Source organism: Giraffa tippelskirchi, chromosome 3 (genome assembly GCF_054371585.1).
Source record: "Giraffa tippelskirchi isolate mGirTip1 chromosome 3, T2T-mGirTip1v1.2.pri, whole genome shotgun sequence".
Lineage (NCBI taxonomy): Eukaryota > Metazoa > Chordata > Mammalia > Artiodactyla > Giraffidae > Giraffa > Giraffa tippelskirchi.
In genome coordinates this window covers 147443833-147464415 of record NC_137277.1, presented here as the reverse complement: position 1 = coordinate 147464415, position 20583 = coordinate 147443833, and the positions used below count along the sequence as shown (strand labels likewise).

The following is a 20583-nucleotide window of genomic DNA, read 5'->3' as shown; positions in this document are numbered from 1 at the left end:
CTTCCCACCACCTCCCCATCCCAGCCCTCTCGGTAGTCACAGAGTGCCAGGCTGGTGTAGGTGGGGAGCCCAAGGGTGAGGTGATAAGCCCAAGGTAACTCAAGGAGTGAGAAACAGAACAGGACTAAAATGGAATTTGCCCAGCCCTTCTCAGAGGCCTCATTCTCCACATTCCCTCTTGCTCTGGTAATGACACTGGCTCCTTGTGACCTACTGAATGAAGACCCCAGTGTCAATTCCCCTTACTTTCACCCTGATGCTTAAACTAGCCACCCTAGGCACATCTTCCATTCTAGCATGGCCAGTCTGTACTATTATTCCCTCTTTACACGCACACTGCCTGGCCTACAGGACACAGGCAAAAAGGGTTTGCCAAAGAGATGAATGAATGGATGAATGAATGAATGAGTGGCATTTGATCTTGGTGGGCAACTGCCTGGAAACGGCCTCTTTTCTCGCCATCTGTAGACAAGCTTCATTCTCACTGTAAATCCAGACTTAAGACTTCATCTTCATGGAATTTCCCAGATGATTCTAAGGCTTCAGGAACCTCCATTCTCTTAATTCTCCCTCCTCTGTAAATTCTGACTTAGCTGATTTAGCACTTGGCTGTATTCTGCTCAATACACTTTCCTAATTGCTTCATGTGAATTAGGTGACTATAGGGTTTGGAGGGCAGACTTTTCTTTGTCAATTTTTTTTCTCAGTTTTATTAAGCAAGATTGAGGGCAGGAGGAGAAGGGGATGACAGAGGATGAGATGGTTGGATGGCATCACTGACTCAGTGGGCATGAGTTTGGGTAAACTCCGGGAGTTGGTGATGGACAGGGAGGCCTGGCGTGCTGTGGTTCATGGGGTCGCAGAAAGTCGGACACGACTGAGCGACTGAACTGAATTGACATACATCACTGTATAAGTTTAAGGCGTACAGCATGATGCCTTGATTTACATATATTAATCACCATGATAGGTTTAGATAATATCCATCATCACATATAGATACAATCAAAAGAAAAAAATTTCTCATTGTGACAAGAGCTCTTAGGATCTATCTCTTACCAACTTTCACATACAGCAGTGTTGACTAGTGTCATCACCTCTTTTGTAGTCTTAACAGTGCCAAGAGTATAGCAAAAGAGACCTGCTGGTTGTAAAGTTACAGGTCCACAAAGAGAAGACCACTGCTTTCATAATACCTTACAAGTTGTAAAGGTGTATGGACATTAACACCCAAAAGGATATGGCTATTAGTACTCTAAACTCCTTAGTTTCTAAAATGACATTTTAACCTCTAATTGTTCTTGTTGTATCTTGTTGGCAGCAACCACTTAGCCACATCCCCTCCCTATGGCCCCACCTTACCTGTACGAATTTAGGAAACTGAGTAGACACATAGACATCGACTTCTTGATCCTCTCCTTTGGGAACAACCAGCACGCTTTGGGTTTCCATATAAAAGTGTTCTTGACCTCCTATGTGTATTTCACCTGTTAGAGGAAAGCACACCAGAATCAATGACGCTATCTGAGAGCACCTCCCTGAGTGTTATCTCACTATGGAGAAAGTCAAGCACCAGTGCTTCTGCTTGGGCAGCAGGCTGTGTGGTGAAGGGCCACAAACAACAGTAGTTAGCTTTTATTGAGAACTAAGAGTTCTGCAGGGTAATTTGTTGTATCTGCCAATACAGTAAGTCACAGAGTCCTAGGGAGGAATGTGTGACTTTCCAGAGTAAAATACTATGGCAAGGAGAAGTCCAAGACAAGATGGAGTAGATGTACTTCTCTCTGTTCTTTCTTGTAAGTGCAGCTAACTATCCTGGACATTATACATAGTAAAAGAAGCAGAAGAAGGCTCTGGAAGGCACAAGTCAGACTTGACTGAAGTGACTTAGCATGCATGCATATTATAAATACGGGAGAGTAAAGGGATAAAGGGAGGTAAAGTTTTTATAATTTACTCAAACTGATAAAGTGTCACTACCAAATATGCTATAAATTTAACATCTAGAACTACCACTAAAAAAAAATTCACAAAGAGATACACTCAAACCACTATACATAAGTAAAAATAGAATTCTAAAAAGTGTATGAGTAACCCATTGGAAAACAGGGCAAAAAATAAAAACAGAAGTAAAAAAAAACAAAACAGAATACAACTTGTTGGTCATCATGTTAGGTGGAAAGCAGAACTTTTACAAACTAAAAATGTATCCAATAAGAGTGATTTGTAAATTATTTGAGAGGGATTCCCAAGAAAATCTTTTATATGAGAATCTGGACTTCCTATCTTATCCAAAATCTGAGTAAAGAGAGTACAGAAGAATAAGTAGATTCTACTTCTTTAATAACATATGAAGATTACAATGTCAAGAACCCGGATCTCAATTTCAATTGAAGTTTTTATCAAAAATGTACATCAAAAACCCATTTGTCAGTAAGATCAAATCCATGGTATACAATATTAGTGATTCCACCTATCCACACAGAATTAACGTGGTTAAGTTTAAAAAATACAGAGCTAACAAATATTAGACAGAGTTGTTTCTGCTTAAACCCATCAGGTGGGCAATATTTTAGACCCTGTTACATTGTGCTGCCCACCCCACCGACCTGGACCCACGGTGCCCTCTCCTCACTCTACAGTGTGGCTCACAACTCTCTAGGCCGAAAACCAATTTGTTCAACTAATCCCTGAGATAAAATTTATCCCAGGATGGGCTTAGGAGTGATTCCTTCAGGCGTATTTACATTTTAATGAGTTCCTTAAAGACGAAAAGCCTTTAAGATATGAAGGAGTCTCTCCAGTAGGACAGGGTATGGGGAAGATCATTTTAGTTTCAGAGTTCTCCTGCAAATCCTGCTATGGAGACTGTTATCCACTCTCTCAGTGTAAAGCCCAAACCAGCTAATGGGGTTTCACAGAAATGAGTGAGAAGCTGCATAACGTAGAGGAGAGAACGCTAACTTCAGAGGTGAGAAACTTAGATAGATTTGATTCCTGGTCGACTTCATGTCTCTCCAACCTTACTGGGCTCATTTGTAAACGAAATTCTTTAAAGTCTCTCTGGGATGTGGGTTTGATTCCTGGGTTGTGAAGCTCATCTGGAGAAGGAAATGGCAACCCACTTCAGCATTCTTGCCTGGGAAATCTCATGGACAGAGGAGCCTGGTGGGCTACAGTCCATGGAGTCACCAAGAGTCTGACATGACTGAGCCACTAAAAAACAAGGGCTATGACACAGCCATTATGTAAAGCTGAGATATATATCTTCACAGTTGGTAGAAGTCAACAATAGTATCATTCCCTTCAAGAACACAGTTCAAGACTTGATGCGATGCTCAACATATTTAATCTTTTAAATAGTCTTTTTTCTTGGAGCATCTGGTTTCCTAAGGGGCAGATTAAGTACCATCATAATTAGCATCTCCAGTTATCTCTCATTGAAACAAGTAGTCATAAATTCTTCATCAAAACGACAATTGGAGAGTAAGAATAAAATCCCTTTGAGTCAAGAGAATGAAAATTTAAAAGTAGTACAAGTGTCCATTTTACAGCTTCCTGTTCACTTTTATACTTATCAATAGGGTATTGTGCTACTGTTCAGTCTCTAAGTCATGTCCGAGTCTTTGTCACCGTATAGTCTGTAGCCTGCCAGGCTCCTCTGTCCATGGGATTTCCCAGGCAAGAACACTGGAGTGGGTTGCCATTTCCTTCTCTAGGGGATCTTCTTGACCCAGGGATCAAACCCACGTCTCTTGCATTAAGGTGGATTCTTTACCGCTGGGCTGTATAGGGTATGGGCAACTTAAAATTCAAGAAAGAGATAGATTGAACAACTTACCTAACTAAACGAAATAATTAAATAATATGTCAAGGACAAACACAATAATCGAATTCTCACACAGAAACATATTATGGAACAAACAGCGCATGGACATATTATGGAGCAAGTGGAGGAACTGCTGTCAATATCAGTATTTCTAAGATACTCTCACCATGGACTCTCTGTGCAGAAATGTTCCTTCCTTCTCTCCCACAAAATAAACTCACCATTGAGTGTTTGCCAGATTTTACTAATCCTAAGAATCACCTAGAGCACTGTTAAAATTAGTGAAAAACACATTCCTAGGCTGCCCTGGATCTTCCAACTCCAGAATTCCAAGGGGCACAGGAATATACATACATACAGAGACAGACAGACAGGAGGACAAGCTAAGAGACAGAGGCAGAGAGATACACACACACACACACAGAACGATAAAGCAGGTGTAGTGAAATGTTTATTGCGGAATCTGAGTAAAGGATAATTAGGAGGTTCTCTAATGTTTCTGCAACTTTCCTGAAACTTCAAACTATTTCAAAACAAAAAGTTACAAAAATTTTGTTGGAAAGCTCAAGTCACCTATTTTCCAAGAGGGAAATTTAACTGCATATATATGTAACGAAAGGAAGTCTGCAAGGAAGTAGGGGAAGGAGACAAGGAGGGAGAGAGGAAAGGAAGGAGAAAGCAGAGATGGAGAGGGGTGAAGGAGAAATCAGAAAGGATGACAGAGAAAGAAACATGGGCTTTGGAAATCCTTACAAAAGCTACCAATCCACAATGTTTCATGGTGGCTGCTGTCTAACATGACTAGTAGCAGTAGTAGTGGCTGCTGTCTAACATGACCGTGGTCCTGCTCCTTAACCACTCTGAGCTTCAGTTTCCCGACCTTTGGGAAAACAGACACCATCTGTATAACTAACAGCTGGAGCCATGACAAGGGAGGTCCAGGACTGCTTCCTCTCTCATCATTTGTTAACGATAGTTTTACCTTCAAGAATTTGATCCACCATTTTAAATGCTTCATCCACATTTCCACACTCCAGTTTCCTCTCTTTCTCAAAGAAGGACTTGTGTTGTATAGCATCCTAGAAGGAGAACAGAAAAGTGAGCCCCCCCCCAGCCCCACAGCAGCAGCCACATATGGTGCTGCATCATCTGAGTCTGGGCAGTGCTTCTCTTGCTCTGGCATCACATGCACCTTCATCAGGACCCCATGAGCTGGGTTAAGAACCATGCTGCAGAGAGACTCTCCAAGGAGCAAATGCAAATGTCCTCACTGAGTCAAAAAAAAAAACCTGCTTAGAAAACACCTAGCACCAAGGTGGTGGAACTAATGTTTCCAGGCCAATTATTCTCTTCATTCCACAGCCCATGTTATGCAGCCAGGGTAACAAGGTGCAGGGACTTAAATCTTGGGCTCTGGACCCAGTTGGAGTTGTGTCCATCTTCTAATGTACTAGATATTTGACTGTGGGTCTATTACTTCACCTCTTTGAGCCTCATCTGTAAAATGAAAGTAGAGTTGTACACACAGTTCCAATAGGGTTGTGGAAAGAATAAAATGAAATGAGGCATGAAAGAGCTTACATGGCATATAACAAATGTTCTGTTAATGCTATCTGAAGACACTCTAGGGATAAGGACATGGTGGCCTTGACTGCCAGTCCCAAGCTTCTCCTCTGGGGGAATGAGTCCAGCATTTGCACTTGGGACTTCCAGCCCTGGAAGTAAGATTCCAAGTCTAGAGTGGGTACCACAAATCCACTTATATACTGGTTCCTAAATGGCTTCCTCTGGATGCCTAGTGAAGGACTATAATAGTAGTACACATTATCAGGGATGTAGCTAAAAAATCTAGGTTGGTTTTCCTACCTATCCTTGGGAATTCATCTTGTTGTAATCCCTGGGTCCTTGGCAAATGTGACATGTCAGCTCCTGGGAGTATTTCTACAACAGATTATTGTCCATCCATGAAATTCCAGCCTGGTGGCAGCTAGGAATTCTCCAAACTTTGGTTCCCTTTGGCCACCAGTAAGTGTCTAGACCTATCAATATACCTTATGGATATGCTATTGTGATTCTGCCATTTCCTCCATTCAAAAAATGGGTTGGTTTGTTTCTACTACCATGAGTCCTGGGGTCTTTGATAGAGTGTTTGTTGATTGCTTCTATTGTTGATTAACTGTGTGACTTTGGGTAACTCAGCCTTTCAGTTTCCGCATCAGAATGGGGATAATAACAGTTTTTACCTCACAGGATTGTTGTGAGCATTTAGTGACTTATATAGGAAACCTGTTTGGAACACAGAGAGCTCTAGGTGTTAGCTATGGTCACATTGTTGATCGTGACAACTGATGAGAGATTCTGGTTGGGAGCACAGCTCTCTCACCATGGTTATCAGCCTGACTCTTGGGGCCAAAAGTTTTGATAGCATTTCCCCATTCAAGCTATTAAAAATTCAAAACAGCATAAGCTAGGTTAGACATGAGTGATAGTGATGGAGATCCATTTGTTTTTATCCTATTTTAATTGATAACATACTTCCTACTGGAATCAATTCATATGATTTTCTTTTTTTTTATTGGACTATAATTGCTTTACAATGTTGTGTTAGTGTCTGCTGTATAACAAATCATATGATCTCTTATTAATCTGCTGCTGTTGCTGCTGCTGCTGCTGCTAAGTCGCTTCAGTCGTGTCTGACTCTGTGCGACCCCATAGACGGCAGCCCACCAGGCTCCCCCGTCCCTGGGATTCTCCAGGCAAGAACACTGGAATGGGTTGCCATTTCCTTCTTCAATGCATGAAAGTGAAACGTGAAACTGAAGTCACTCAGTCCTGTCTGACTCTTTGCGACCCCATGGACTGCAGCCTACGAGGCTCCTCCGTCCATGGGATTTTCCAGGCAAGAGTACTGGAGTGGGTTGCCATTGCCTTCTCCACTTATTAATCTAAGACTCAGATATTCCAGGTTCAAAATAGAAATTAAGTTTTATACATCCAGTTTTTTTTTTCCTTTGAGTTTAGCCTTTTGCTGCTTGCTCTTTGAGTAACTCAGAGATAATTTCCTGAATATTTCTTGGCCAGGAAAGTGATAAAAGAACTGTAGTATGTATGAAACAAGGCATATTTCCTTGCTATACACTTTGAGTAACTCTTCTTGATTTAGTTGATTGATCTTGGAGAGCTTAACCTTTGATAGAAACATGAGGTATTTCTTCTTCGCGATGTCAAAGCTTGGTATTTGATATTGGGGTACTGTGGCAGACAATTCGAGCTGTGCTGGTCCAAGTTAGGGATGGGGGTGGAGGTGGGGGTGGGAAGAGAGTGGTATCTATTTGCTTTTGGAATTTTATTTGGCTGGAAAGCAGGGTGGGGGTGGGGTAAGGGAAAATACTTAGTCACTGGAATTTGGCAAAGAATTACAAACAAAATTTTTGATAAAATATTACGCAAATAAATCCTTACTAAGAATTCTAACTCTAAAACAAAATGTTGGGGAAGGAATGTATAAAGTCAGCAAGTATACGAGGCAACGTATGAATGAAAAGGGTTTAAGACGGGAACAGAATGAATCTGAAACTGGCCAGGAAAATTTGGAAAGCCTAATCACTCTTTGACTCCAACTAAACTTTTTTATTTTTGTTTCCTTGACATAATTCTTTTTTAATTTCAAAACACTGAGGACATTGTCCAGAAACAAACTCTATGTTCTTGGCATAAAGCAACATGACAGGAAATATACCCAAGGTCAAGTTCTCCTGGAGACACTAATCTTGGCCAACTCATTTCCTTATTTTCTGCCTCAGAGCATGCTAGTCCCCTAGAGAACAATTTATTCATTATGTCGTGGAGATAATATTGTATTCCCAGATTACATTCGGTCTGTATGTGCTGAATCTAATCTATTCATGCTGTTTTCCCAACTTTCATGCTTTTATTACTTCATAAATAATAAGAACCAATGAAATATATGCAGAAGAATACTCATATCACTTCATGGAGATGAGTCTTAAAACCTTATAAATTTCAAAATAGTTTTTAAGAAACAGGATAGGAAATGCAGTTTCCCAATTTGTTCAAGTTGCCAAAATAGCTGTAAGCATCATAGGATCTGTTTCTCATACTTACTTAAGATATGCATTAAAGGATCTAAAACTAGGGTCACGGTATATGCTTCATGGAGCTTCTTGTTGGTTTTCACTATATACCTAAAAGAGTCCCGGTGAAGGTGGATATAGAGTCCTGGGTGTGCCCCCTCTCCTGGACATGGCTGGGTGCCCATCTGGCATTCTTTTCACCTGCCCCTTCCAAACAGTGCTCAGATTTCTGTTGAGGTCTCCATCACTCCCTATACAGCCTATGAACCTCAAAGAAATCTGACCCCCCAGCAGTAACCAACAGCTGTTGCCTGTCATGAATCCAGAGAGGGATATGTGAGCCAAATGCCTGGTGACGCTGGGTCCCAGGACTCGTGGGGTGCTGAGTTGATGGTGTTCTCTCTGCCATCCTATGACCACAGGAGATAAAGCCTGGACCATGCGGAGCAGGGAGGAGAGTCGGAAGACTAGCTTTTTTGCTAATAGTGATAGAGTTTGAGGAAAAACAAAGCCCCTGAGTTTTGGAAGCCACTTTGAGTCAGATTTTCTTTCCTGTTTCTGGCATTTGAACTGATACACTATTGAAATATGCTCTTCTGGCCCCACCCTTGAACTCATTACCTCAATGGTTAGGATCAGCGGCTCCAAATCTTGGTAGACAATCTTTACTTGCTGAGCGGCTCGCTTTGCCTTGACCTCGGAATCAGCTATCACGGCGCAGATAAGGTGACCCACACAAGACACCTGCAATACAGAAGAGACTTCTAGTTCCAAGGAGGGCAGGCAGCAAGTCCTTTCCTTCTGTTCATCTTCCTCCTGCCAGCACAGAGCTAGACACACTTCACCATAGTGCCGTGGTTAAGGAAGGCTTCCGTAGAGAAGTCCATTTGTCAGAGTTGGCCCGCTGACCTCTGGGAAGTCTCTGCACTGGGAGAGTGAGGACTTTTTGCTCCATCGTTGGCAGCAGTGGCTGAAGAGGGACTGGTGTGATGCTGCCTCATGTAGAGCAGAATCAGGCTTTGAGGATGCTTGAGGGCTATCTGGCCTACGAGAGTCAGTCACATGGTTTGACCTCGGGCTGCCACACTGGGAGCGGGGCCATTCTGAGAGGAGATTTCTGCCTTCATGACAGGAAGGACTAGAAGGTCAAGACCATCTCACCCAGAGAGGAAAGAGGGAGGGGACAGTGGTCTCTGCCCTGAACTGGGGAGCACAGGCTTTTTCAGGGAGAGACATGATTGTAGGAGCCAAGAGTGAGTTGGGAGTGGTCACCACTTCACCTGCAGGTGGGGGAGGCAGATGGCCTAAGGCGTTCACCCAGGGACCAGGGCAGAAAGTGGATGGGGAAACACAAAACCAAGGCTCTGGAAAAGTGAAATAGTCAGGACTGGAAGAAGTCATGGGACCATTGGATTCTCTTTCCCACCTTTTATTGTGATCCAGATCAAAACATAATCACTCATTTTTCAGATTGACGTTAGATTATTAGGTCTTTTCTACAGTAAGCATATAGTAGTTTTATCACCAGATAAAAATGGTAGTAAGAAAGAGTTAAATCCAGCACAGGCGCCCACGTACACACACACACACACACACACACACACACACACACACACACACGCACACACATGTATTTGTTGGGTGTAGGTGGGTGGGGTCAGTGGGGAGATGAATGAAACAAGAACTGCAGATGTTAATTATTGTTGAAGCTGGATGATGGGTTTATGGGGATTCATTGTAGTCTCCTCTATTTTGTGTGTGTGTTTAAAATTTCTGCAATGCAATGATTTTTTAAAGATATAGCATGATAAGGACAAATGTTAAAATAGGAACGAAACTAACCGAGACAATCCTTCACAATGGCTCTGCTCTCTGCTCGCCACACACATGGGGTCTGCTATGTGACCTGGTGCACAGGCACGCCCCTGAGATGCTCAGAGTCAATGTGCCCACACCTCAGGAGTTGTGCTATCGTGTGGCCCAAGATGGCTTTGCTTGTCTAGTTAACATTTATGCAAAAGCCATAGTTCTCATCATCTTCTGCCACACAGGACCACACAGCCCTGCCTTGGGAGAGTTCAACCTTGACCTCAGACACTCAGTCACCAAACTTTCATTTTTATCAGCTAAGCCTCCTAGTGAAAGCCAGAGGCAGAGACTCTTTCAAATGATGAAGCTCTTTTGGGTGAACACTGAATGGAAGTTAAGCAGAAAATCTTCTGGACACCGCCCTCGCTGCATTTCCTCATGACTTTAGATACAGTAGTCAATGTTTTTTATCATTTGAAACTTTCAAGTGGCAATAGTGCTATCACTGTTCCTCTGCTTATTTACCCTGCTTTGTAGGAAGCAGATGAATCTACAGATGAATCAGACATGGGCTCTCACTCTAGACATTTTACCAGATAGAGGAAATAGATAAGACACAGAAATAAATAAGCTCAGTACAGGGTAGAAAGTGTAAATACAGGTTCACTTTGCCTTCTCCTTAAGTTCTGCGAGGACAAGGACCACACGGGTCTTGTTCACCTGCAGCAGGTGCTCACTTAAAAGATGCCTGTTGAATACACAGTGTATGAATGAATGAGCCAGGGCGAGTTCAGAGACGAAGAGAACTCCTGGGTTAAAGGATAAGGAAAGGCTGCATAGTGGAGATATCACTTGAACTTGGACGTTGGACACACTGAGACTGGGATCATGGCAAGGATTCTCAGGGAAAGGAGCAGCAAATAAAAGTTCTCGTTATTCTCCTCTCATTTATCCTTTCCTAAGTATGAAAGCAACACATGATCTTACCCCCATTAGGAGCAAATATAAAACACTCAAGTGTCTTTTATATAACTAGCCAACTTCTTTACTTATGTGGAATATGAATGTTTTCGAACTAATTCACTATTAAAATATAGTGATTTATAATAAGCATTCAAAGAATATTGGAATCCTTTATGATATGCCAAATTCAATGCTATCTTTAAGAAAACGCTGCTGCTGCTAAGTCGCTTCAGTCGTGTCCGACTCTGTGCGACCCCACAGACAGCAGCCTACCAGGCTCTTCCATCCATGGGATTTTCCAGGCAAGAGTACTGGAGTGGGTTGCCATTGCCTTCTCAACTTTAAGAGAATATGAAGTGCCAATAACTGAGGAAGTTACTTTTTTCTTTTTTGGCCGCAGTGAGAGGCAAGTGGAATCTTAGGTTCCCAATAAGGGATTGAACTCACACGGCCTACAGTGGAAACGTGGAGTCTTAATCACCGGACCACCAGGGAAGACCCTGAGGAAGTTACTTCTAAAACAGAAAGCAAAAATGCAGTACCTCATCTGTTGACAGAATTTTCTCAAAGTTGGTTACAAAGCCGGAGGTGTTGACAATCGGAAGTTCTTCCCCAGTCAGGATGTCCACCACCCCGGGCAGGCTGAGAGCTTCGGACAGATCAATAGACCTAGACGAGAACACACAGAACAGGGCTACTCAGAGCAGCCCCACAGCCCGCAGGCCGTGGAGAATGTGCTTCATCAGAGAATAAGACACAGGAGAGGGAAGGTATGTCCAACAACCTTACACTAGTTCTATGCCACACAATCGAGAACGAATTTCTGGGACGATGAAGTTATTCTGTGGAGGGAGAAAGTGTAGTAAATCCTACCCTTCGATCCCATTTCACTTCAAATCTACACTGGACATTGCCAACAAATAGCTTATCCTCTTCAGGATAATTTGTCAGTACAGTAATTTGTCAGTAATTCAGACAATTACTTTTCACTACCATGACTTAGCCCCCAAAAGCAATCATTATTGTTTGTTGGATAAAAACTTTATCACTTACACAATCTTAGCATGAGCTCTTGAACTTGTTACTAACGTCAAGAACAGTTCCTGGTCCACCACAGGCATGTCATCACAGTAGATGGCTTCGCCCGTGGCATGCTTAATACCAGACAGGTGCATGATGGGACGGCCAATTGGGTCTTGAGAAAGCTGCTTTTGGTCTGCATTCTGTTTAATCAATAACCAACATATCATTTTTATAATCATATTATGCACAACTCTACATTCAAGCCAGAACACTTCTGAAAATAAAAACATCACTATTAATAACACCAGGACAGTAAACTTATTTCAGTAATTCAGTAGGCAAACTGGGATGTATAGCCATGGTGTTGTTCTTATTTTTCCCCCCACTATTTTGAATATAGACCACAAATATCTTTAACATAGATTCTATTTGTGTAAGTAAATGAATATAAATCTTTCTTCTTGATTATATAAAATTACATCCTTTTACAAATGCTCATGTATTTCCTTAACTTTCATTATCAAAATTATCTTACTCTTGTAGCTAGGCATGTCATGTGTACTATTTGCAGAAAAGCCTAATTACCATGGTTGTAGAAAATATCAAGTGCATTCAATCACAAGAGCTTTTCTTATTTTCTATTTTGAGTGAGGAAGTCTTACCAATGGTAAGACTCATCACTTAGACAACCCTGATAAAGAATGAAGACACAGGAAGCTGCATTTTGAGTAATGATTCATCAATGTTACTCTTTCTTAGAGACCCATGGAGTAAAACGTCTTGCCACTGGCTTTATAAATACCTTGTACTGTCTGAGCTACCATAAATACCTTACGTGTGTTTCATTAACCAAAATGAAATTCAGAAATACAACATCTCCTCCAGTATTTCAAATATGAGAGAATTGTTAGCTTTCTTGATTGCTTATTGGAAGAAGAAGATTGGAGGTATGAAGAAAGAAGAATTAAGAGACGTTCCCTAGTGGATCAGTGGTAAAGAATCCACCTGCATTGCAGCAGACCTGGGTTCAATCCCTGGGTCGGGAAGATCCCCTGGAAAAGAAAACGGCAACCCACTCCAGTATTCTTGCCTGGAAAATCCCATGGACAGAAGCCTGGAGTGCTCCAGTTCATGGGGTCAGAAAAGAGACGGACATGACTGAGCAACTAAACAACAGCAACAATAGAACAAGTGCAGAGACTAGGGGCAAGGCTAAAGCTGCCAAGGGTGCTGCTGATGGATCTGTGGGAGGTGGAAATTTCAGGAAAATTGCCAGTCAAGCAGCTACCGCCTAAAGGCTACTTTCTGAAAGGAGAAGGCAACTCTGAGGCCTGGAGTTCTGCCCTGTGATGCAATGCTGAGCCGTCCCAGCCACACCTCACAGGATCAGCCCTTCATCCGGCACCAGGGCTGAGGCCAGATGCCCAGAGCCTTTGCTCTGGAAGACTTGGGCACAAGGTTGGTCAGCCAAGGTGAGGTCCAGAGAGAGCTAAAGGAGGCCTCTCTTTCCCATCCCCCTGCTGCCCTACACTGCTGTTCACGGGGTCACCCCAAGCCTGGGTGGGGCAGGGACTCTTTCTTTGAGATGAGGCTCACAGTGATTGCAGCATGTGGCAGGAGGGAAGAGAGAACAGTCGCCAACAGAACACCTACTGGTCAAGACCTTTCCTGGGGGGAAAAGAAGCCACGGAAGCTGTTTCCAAATCAGTATCATTTAAGGCAGGTGGTGCTAGTGGTAGACAACCTGCCTGACAGTGCAGGAGATGGAAGAGATGAGGGTTTGATCCTTGGGTTGGGAAGATCCCTTGGAGGAGGGCATGGCAATCCATTCCAGTATGCTTGCCTGGAGAATCCCATGGACAGAGGAATCTGGCTGGCTATGGTCTGCAGGGTCTAAAGAGGCAGACACGACTGAAGTGACTAGCATGCACGCATGGGAAATTTTCTAAACGTACATACTTTCGTATTGGAGTCCCAGAATGTGCAGTTGAGAAAGCCCACATGTTGCATATTAACAATAAATGAGATGTTCGATATCACCTAGAGTGGTGTGTGTGTGCTCAGTCATGTCTGACTCTTTGCAACCCCAGGTACGGTAGCCCTCTAGGCTCTTCTGTCCATGGGGTTTTCCAGACAACAGTCCTGGAGTGGGTTGCTATTCCCTTCTGCAGGGGATCTTCTCGACCCAGGGCTTGAACCCACATTTCCTGAGTCTCTTGCATTGGCAGGCAGATTCTTTACCACTAGTGCCACCTGGGAAGACCTGGATGCTCTGAACTTATTTCTATTTCATATAAAATGTACTGTTTTACAGCAAAATATACATTTACTGATTAACATTTATTGTTTTAAAGTCCATATTTGTTTCACTTAAATGTAAACTTCAATTTCATAGTTACTACAATACAAGGCACAAAAAATTAGTATTAGCTGAGCTTGTGTGTGTGTGTGTGTTCATCCTGACTTTATATAAGCTAGAAAGCAGATTATGAATAAAAATAATTTAGAATTTGGCCTAGGTACCATTAACTAAAGGTGGCTAGTAGGTCACAAATGTAGAGGAAGGGGGAAAAGAAGAGAACATTTTACATGTTCAGGCAATATAAACATATTATATAAATATATATATAAATATGAAATTGATTAATTTAGCTGAAGAGGTAACACTTTTTTTAAAGCCAGTTATAATGAATCTACTAATGAAAGAGTATGTATTTGATTGCTTGCTTGTGCTTGTTCTATGACTAAAGACAGCATGGAGGAAAGAACACTGTCACTTCCAAAAGGTCATCTCTGATTTGGAGAAAAAAAAAATGTTGGTCATGAGTGCTGAAGTTCCTCTAGCAAAGTGGGTATTTGTGTGTGTGAAAACCCAGAAAAAAACAAAAAAAAAATCAAAACATCTGTGTGAGAAACACACTACTTCCAAAACTTGGCCTTGCAATCTATAATAACAAGCTATGTGAAGATGATCACTTTTCTTTGAATGATTTGAAAGCCCATTCATTTGTTGCTTTTCCTGAGGCTACTGAAGTTTATTCCATGGTCAAGACAATGTTAAGGTATTTATAAGCCAAACACTGCATTTTACACCAGGAAAAAGGGAAGCTATTTTTGACTTTCAAAATGATCACTTTCAATGGAGTTTGGTGTATTTGATTTTTGAACATATTGAACCTAAAAACTGAAGAGGTATACATCAACTTCATTGTTCATTACAACATACTGTAAAGTTTTATAACTAAGTCCAACAATAGATCCAATGAACTGAATCAACTTAAAAAGAATCTTTTAAAAGCCTTTTCATGTTCTTCACTTAATAAAACCCTCAAGGTAAAGTTTCTTGCTAATAATTTCGAGGAAAATCACACTGATCTTATCCAGTTGACCAATAGGATGAGCTTCAGGCGATACTCTTACGACATTGTAGCTGAAAATTCCATTTGAAGATTAGAATTCTGTTCTAAAAGCTTTCATTAGGAGAGCCTGAAATTAACCCTTAGAACTTATGCCTGACTCAGCTCTAAAACTCTAATTCACAGAGAACACTTGGAGAAGGGGGACAGGGAGAACAAAATATCACCACATTCAAACAAAATAAACCAGCAGCTCTTTCGAAAAGCATTACTGCGTTTTCATCAGCCTCCAAGGGCTCTGTGAATAAAATCAAAGCAGCCCACAGCCCTGATACAGAAATTACTCTGGTTGTGTTCTAACTTCCACAAGGCCAAGGCCAAGGGCATGTGGCAGACTAGGCAGCTTGTTCATATCAGTGGTACAAAGCCACAGAACAAAACACACATTTGAACTCTTCGAGTTCAAAACAGACATTTAAAAAAATAACCATTGCTAGATTAATTATTAATCAAAATACTTCACTGATTTTGAAGTTTTAATCAACACTAAGTGGGCTGTGGGTTCACCAGAAGGGGAGCTCAGGCTAAAAAGTCATGAGAATCACTGAGAAATAAGTGGAATGTCTGCATGAAGAAGCTTTAGCCTGGGTCTTCTGAATTTAAAAAAAAAAAGAAAGAAAGAAAAAAGTCACTAACCTGGCACTTTAAGGTACTCCAGTAATGTCTGGAATGAAGATCTTCTAAAGCACTCTCATACTTGCCTGCAAGGCTAGGATAGTGAACAGGGTCCTGAAAAGTAGAACCATTGTAGATATTAAAAATATGCCAGAATGGTTTGGGGAGAGAGGCTAGCATGGTTCTTAGCTCTGCTGTGAAATCTAACCTTTATTAAGTACTTGCCTAATTAAGAATCCTGGAAGTACAGCAGGGTTCTCCCTGACCTCCAGGACATACTTCTGGAAGGTCCATGCATAGGACGACGTTTTATGAAGAGCTAAGTGAGTGTAGTAGATCACTGACTCCCAATATCTTTACATTTCTTAGGATTCTTTCACACGCCTTCCTAAATCATTTGAAGACTTACAAACCAATAAAACAGGAAGGTAGAAGCTAAGTAAATAATTGGAAAGGAAGAGAGGACTTAAACCAGGAAAAGGTCAGAGCAAAGGTGCACCATTGCTAATGAATATTAAACTCTGTTCTGTATCCCCTGGGCAACCGGGATGGAGGGAAGATGCTGGGGCTGCCTCTCTGCCACAGCCTCCCAGCAGGAAGCATTCTAGGGCCCCAGGAGGAACACTTCCTAGAGCTGAGGAAACCTGGGTCATTTGGTCTTTACACAAGATTTTAAACAGTGTACCTAATGGTTCTTTTTTCTTTTATTTTTTAAATTAATTTTTTGGAGTACACTTCTTTATAATGTTGTATTAGTTTCTATTGTACAGCAAAGTGAATCAGCTATACAGATACCGAAATCTCGTCTTTTTGGGTTTTCCTTCCCTTATAGGTCATCACAGAGCACTGAGTAGAGTTTTCTATGCTATATAGTAGGTTACCATTAGTTATCCATTTTATACATAGTAGTGTGTATATGTCAATCCCAATCTCCCAATTCATCCCATTTTCCCTTCCCCTCTTTGTACCCATAAGTTTGTGTATCTCCATTTCTGTTTTGCAAGTAAGTTCATCTGCACCACCCAATGGCTATTTTTTACAATATGAAATTTTTAAGAGAAAATTAAAGCCAACAAAGCCTATTATTTTGAACAGTAGAGCAATATTAATAGAGGAAATTGAATTGAAGATAAAAAGACTATCAGATGGAAGCTGTAATTTATATCATTTGATTCATTCAATAAATTATATTAGTTTGCTATTAATTGGAGGAGTTGGCTTTATTTTTTCTCTTTGGATAACCTGGTGACAATAAGTCACTTATATATGATTTCAAGCTTCTATTCTGAAAACTTTGATATGACTGTTCTGGTTTTTTGTTCTTCTCATGTATAATGAGAAGATACCTGCAGAAGCAATGATACGAAAGGACTCTGTGGCTCTAATTTAAAGTGATCATACTTTCTTATGATCACACATACTTATTTTTTTTTTAATCATACCTACTAATTTCTATAGCACATGAGGATTGTTCATGGCTTCTGATCTAGTTTGGTCTGGTGGCTGTAGTTTAGGATTAATGTGATCAACATGGTTCAAGTTCCCTTTGGGTATAGCAAATTTATTCTGAAATAAATATTTTTTTATTGTGTCCCTCCTAGTCAACAGTCTTGTAAACTCTAATTGTCTGTCATAAGGGAGACCAGGTGCAAGAATGCCAGAATGATTACTACTATGATTATTAGGTAGTCTTCACCATGGTTCTCTGAAGTATTTGGGACCATATGAAGTCGTTTCCTATGATAATCCATTTCTCAGTAACCTTATGGAGAGGCTTCCATCACCATCTTACAAGTGAGAGAAACAAAGTTGAACCCAGAGAAGAAAGCCAAACATACAAAGGTAAACCTCAGCAAGTGGAAGAAACGCTTTTCTGGGGGAAAATATATTCAAATCAGTAATAAGTTCTCTGAACACCATCGAGACACACAACAGGTCAGAAAAATAAGTGAGTGGTGTTAAATCAGATCCCACATAACTCTGTGCTTAACTTGCAATTTTTCCCCAAACACACACCCCATCAACAGATGGCCTGCCATATGCCCTGCAAGCCCGTGAGTTTCCGATGTGGGTTGTCTTTTCTACTTTATTCGATAGCTGTTTGGCAGGGGTTGTTGCCTTTTCTGCTTTGGGCATTCTCAGAGGCCCCCAGGCCTGGGAAAGCAAACGTGTAGTCAGTTCCACTTACCATCTCCTTCAAAATCTGTGACATTTCCAGGTAGAACTTGAACAGGAAGCTGACGATGAGGGTCCTCTTGAACTCCACCCTCCCACCTGGAGCTGAGCCTGGGAGGGAGACTTCGTCCAAAATCAGCCTGCAAGCTGCATCCAGCATCTCTTCATTCCAGGGCCTGTGAGGTTCAAAAGAGGATTCCTAGCCCAACAGGACTCACTACCCCACAAGCTCAGCTAGCAGGTAAGACAAAAAGTGACACTTTAATGGAAAAAAAAAAAAAGAGTACAAGCTCCAGAGTCAGGCAATCCAAGTTCAAATCACAGTCCACTACTCTCAGGGTGTCTGACCTGGGCACACCACTTCATCACCTGTAAAAGGCAATCATGGGAGAATTCACCTCCTGGGATGGTCATGAGAAAGAAATGATAACTCATGTTAAGTCCTCAACCCAAGAGTAACTGCCCCTTATATCACTAGAATGTTGACTGCATGATAGGTTCTGTTTTAATTCTGTTTTATGGGGCTTACTGCTGGCTCAGTCTGTAAAGAGTCTGCCTGCAATGCAGAAGACTTGGGTTCGATGCCTTGGTCGGGAAGATCCCCCAGAGAAAGGAATGATGACTTACGCCAGTATCCTTGCCTGGAGAATTCAACGGACATAGAAGCCTATACAGTCCATGGAGTCGCAAAGAGTCAGACACAACTGAGTGACTAACACTTACTTACTTAGGCACTTTACATGTATTAATTCCAGGAGATATGTATTCATATATATGTATTCATATCTGGAGAGAGTTAAGGACAGGGATGCCTGGCATGCTGCAGTCTGTTGGGTCCTAGAGTCAGACACAACTGAGCTACTGAACAACAACAATGATGTATTCACCCACTTAATCCTCTCAACTGCCCTGTGAGGCAGGAGATATGATTATTCCCCTTTGACAGATAAGGAAACTGGTTCTGTAAGATTAAGTAAGCTGACTGAGATCACATAATTTATAGGAGTTGAAATGAGATTCTAACCCAGGCAGTGTGGCTCGATCAAGATCATGGTTTTAACCATTAGTTTATTACTTCTGAAATGGTAATCAACACCTAGTGAAGGCTTAAGAAATAATGGCTATATCTATAGTCAAATTATTACCTGTAGAAATAAACAGCCAGGTATGCAATACACTTAGCAAGTTATTGTAAAACAAACTCCCATAATCAATCTTTCATAATGAGAAATTATTCTCTCACAATAACAAATGCAGATTTACTCATTTTGTTTACTGTGTCTCTATATCAATACTATTGGGAGATGGGTACACACACACACACACACACACACACACACACACACACACACACACACTATATGGTGCCCACTTCAGGATTCACTAAGATACATGGAAATAATCACGAAATCTTGTTGGAATTCCAAGTCATTAAACAGAAAGGTGGTAAGTATTTTTCTCCTTGTAATTACATGTCACCATAGAAAGTGCCACTTGGTTACCTGGAATCTCAGGACATGATTCATACCTTCCAATGAGTTTCTGGCAGGAATTCTTTGCAAGGATGGTGGCTGGACCAACGCCTCCATATGCAATGGATAACTCTCTGATGATGCCATCTCCTTTTCCAAAACACACTCTCATTCCTGAATTAACTATCGCAAGCGCATTCTGTTGTCGCTGGGCTTGTCGGAAGGCTGACACAAACTCCCACTAAAAGCAAAAGTGAAGTGGCACTGGTAGAAACACACTGAGGGACAACTATGCACTAGGCAGTTTGAATGCGTTGCTTCACTGGATCCTTGCCACACTCTCTTGAGCTGAACTATGTCCCCTCAAAAGTGACATCTTGAAGTCTTAGTTCCCAGTAGTACTTCAGGATGTGACTGTATTAGGAGTTAGGGTCTTTAAAGAGGCAATTAAGTTAAAACTGAGATAATTGAGGTGGGCGATAATCTAACACAGTGGTGTCCTCATAAGAAGAGGAAATTTGGACATAGACACAAAACAGAGGGAAAACCATGTGGAGACACAGGGAGAAGATAGTTATCTACTAGCCAAGAAGAGAAGCTTCAGAGAAAATCAACACTGCCAGCACTTTGGTATCAGACTTCTGGCCTCCAGAAGTGAGAGTGTAGTTAAGCCACTGAAGCTGTGGTTCTTTACAGCCCTAGGTAGCAAAATCATACACCTTCCAAGGCAGGCTCGATCATTCCCATTTACAGATGAGAATCCGAGGCTCAGAGTGATTCAGTAGGTCTGAGCAAGGATTCACTCTTGAGTCTGACTCCAAAGCCCTTCTTCCTACCATTAAGTTCTATTGTAAATTTATAGCTTCTTCAAAACCTCAAGGTATAAGTAGAGGTATAGTTTCAAGTCTTACTTGTGACAAAGCCTCACAGTACAAAGAATTTTTAAAAATCTGTAGGAAGGTACCTTCAGAGCTTGGTTTCAACGAGAGGAGATAGGGAGGGAGAGAGAGAGAAGGACGGAGAGAAAAGCAGAGTCAAAGTTCTCCTGATTCTAGGAATGATGGAGAGTACTTAATACAAGTGAAAAATATTCGCAAATCCTCATATTCTCTACTACAAACACTCAACACCTTTTTTTAAGCTCTCTTATATGTTGGAATTAACAAGGTGTAGGCTCAAGGTAAAAT

General features: G+C 41.5%; 1 protein-coding gene across 5 annotated transcripts in view; it reads right to left on the bottom strand.

The window, feature by feature from the left end:
* The window catches only part of LOC145542615 (aldehyde oxidase 1-like), a 73855-nt gene that overhangs the window by 27932 nt on the left and 25340 nt on the right, over positions 1 to 20583 (bottom strand). For 4 of the 5 annotated variants that reach the window (XM_081581789.1, XM_081581793.1, XM_081581794.1 and 1 more), the window contains 8 exons: positions 19453 to 19637; positions 17938 to 18100; positions 15771 to 15863; positions 11749 to 11918; positions 11238 to 11364; positions 8545 to 8667; positions 4812 to 4908; positions 1363 to 1487 (listed from right to left, as the gene is read on the bottom strand). In XM_081581789.1, coding sequence (XP_081437915.1) covers positions 1363 to 1487; positions 4812 to 4908; positions 8545 to 8667; positions 11238 to 11364; positions 11749 to 11918; positions 15771 to 15863; positions 17938 to 18100; positions 19453 to 19637 — 1083 coding nt within the window. Of the gene's footprint in view, positions 1 to 1362; positions 1488 to 4811; positions 4909 to 8544; positions 8668 to 11237; positions 11365 to 11748; positions 11919 to 15770; positions 15864 to 17937; positions 18124 to 19418; positions 19638 to 20583 lie in introns of all 5 variants that reach the window. The other variant, XM_081581790.1, reaches the window with a different exon arrangement.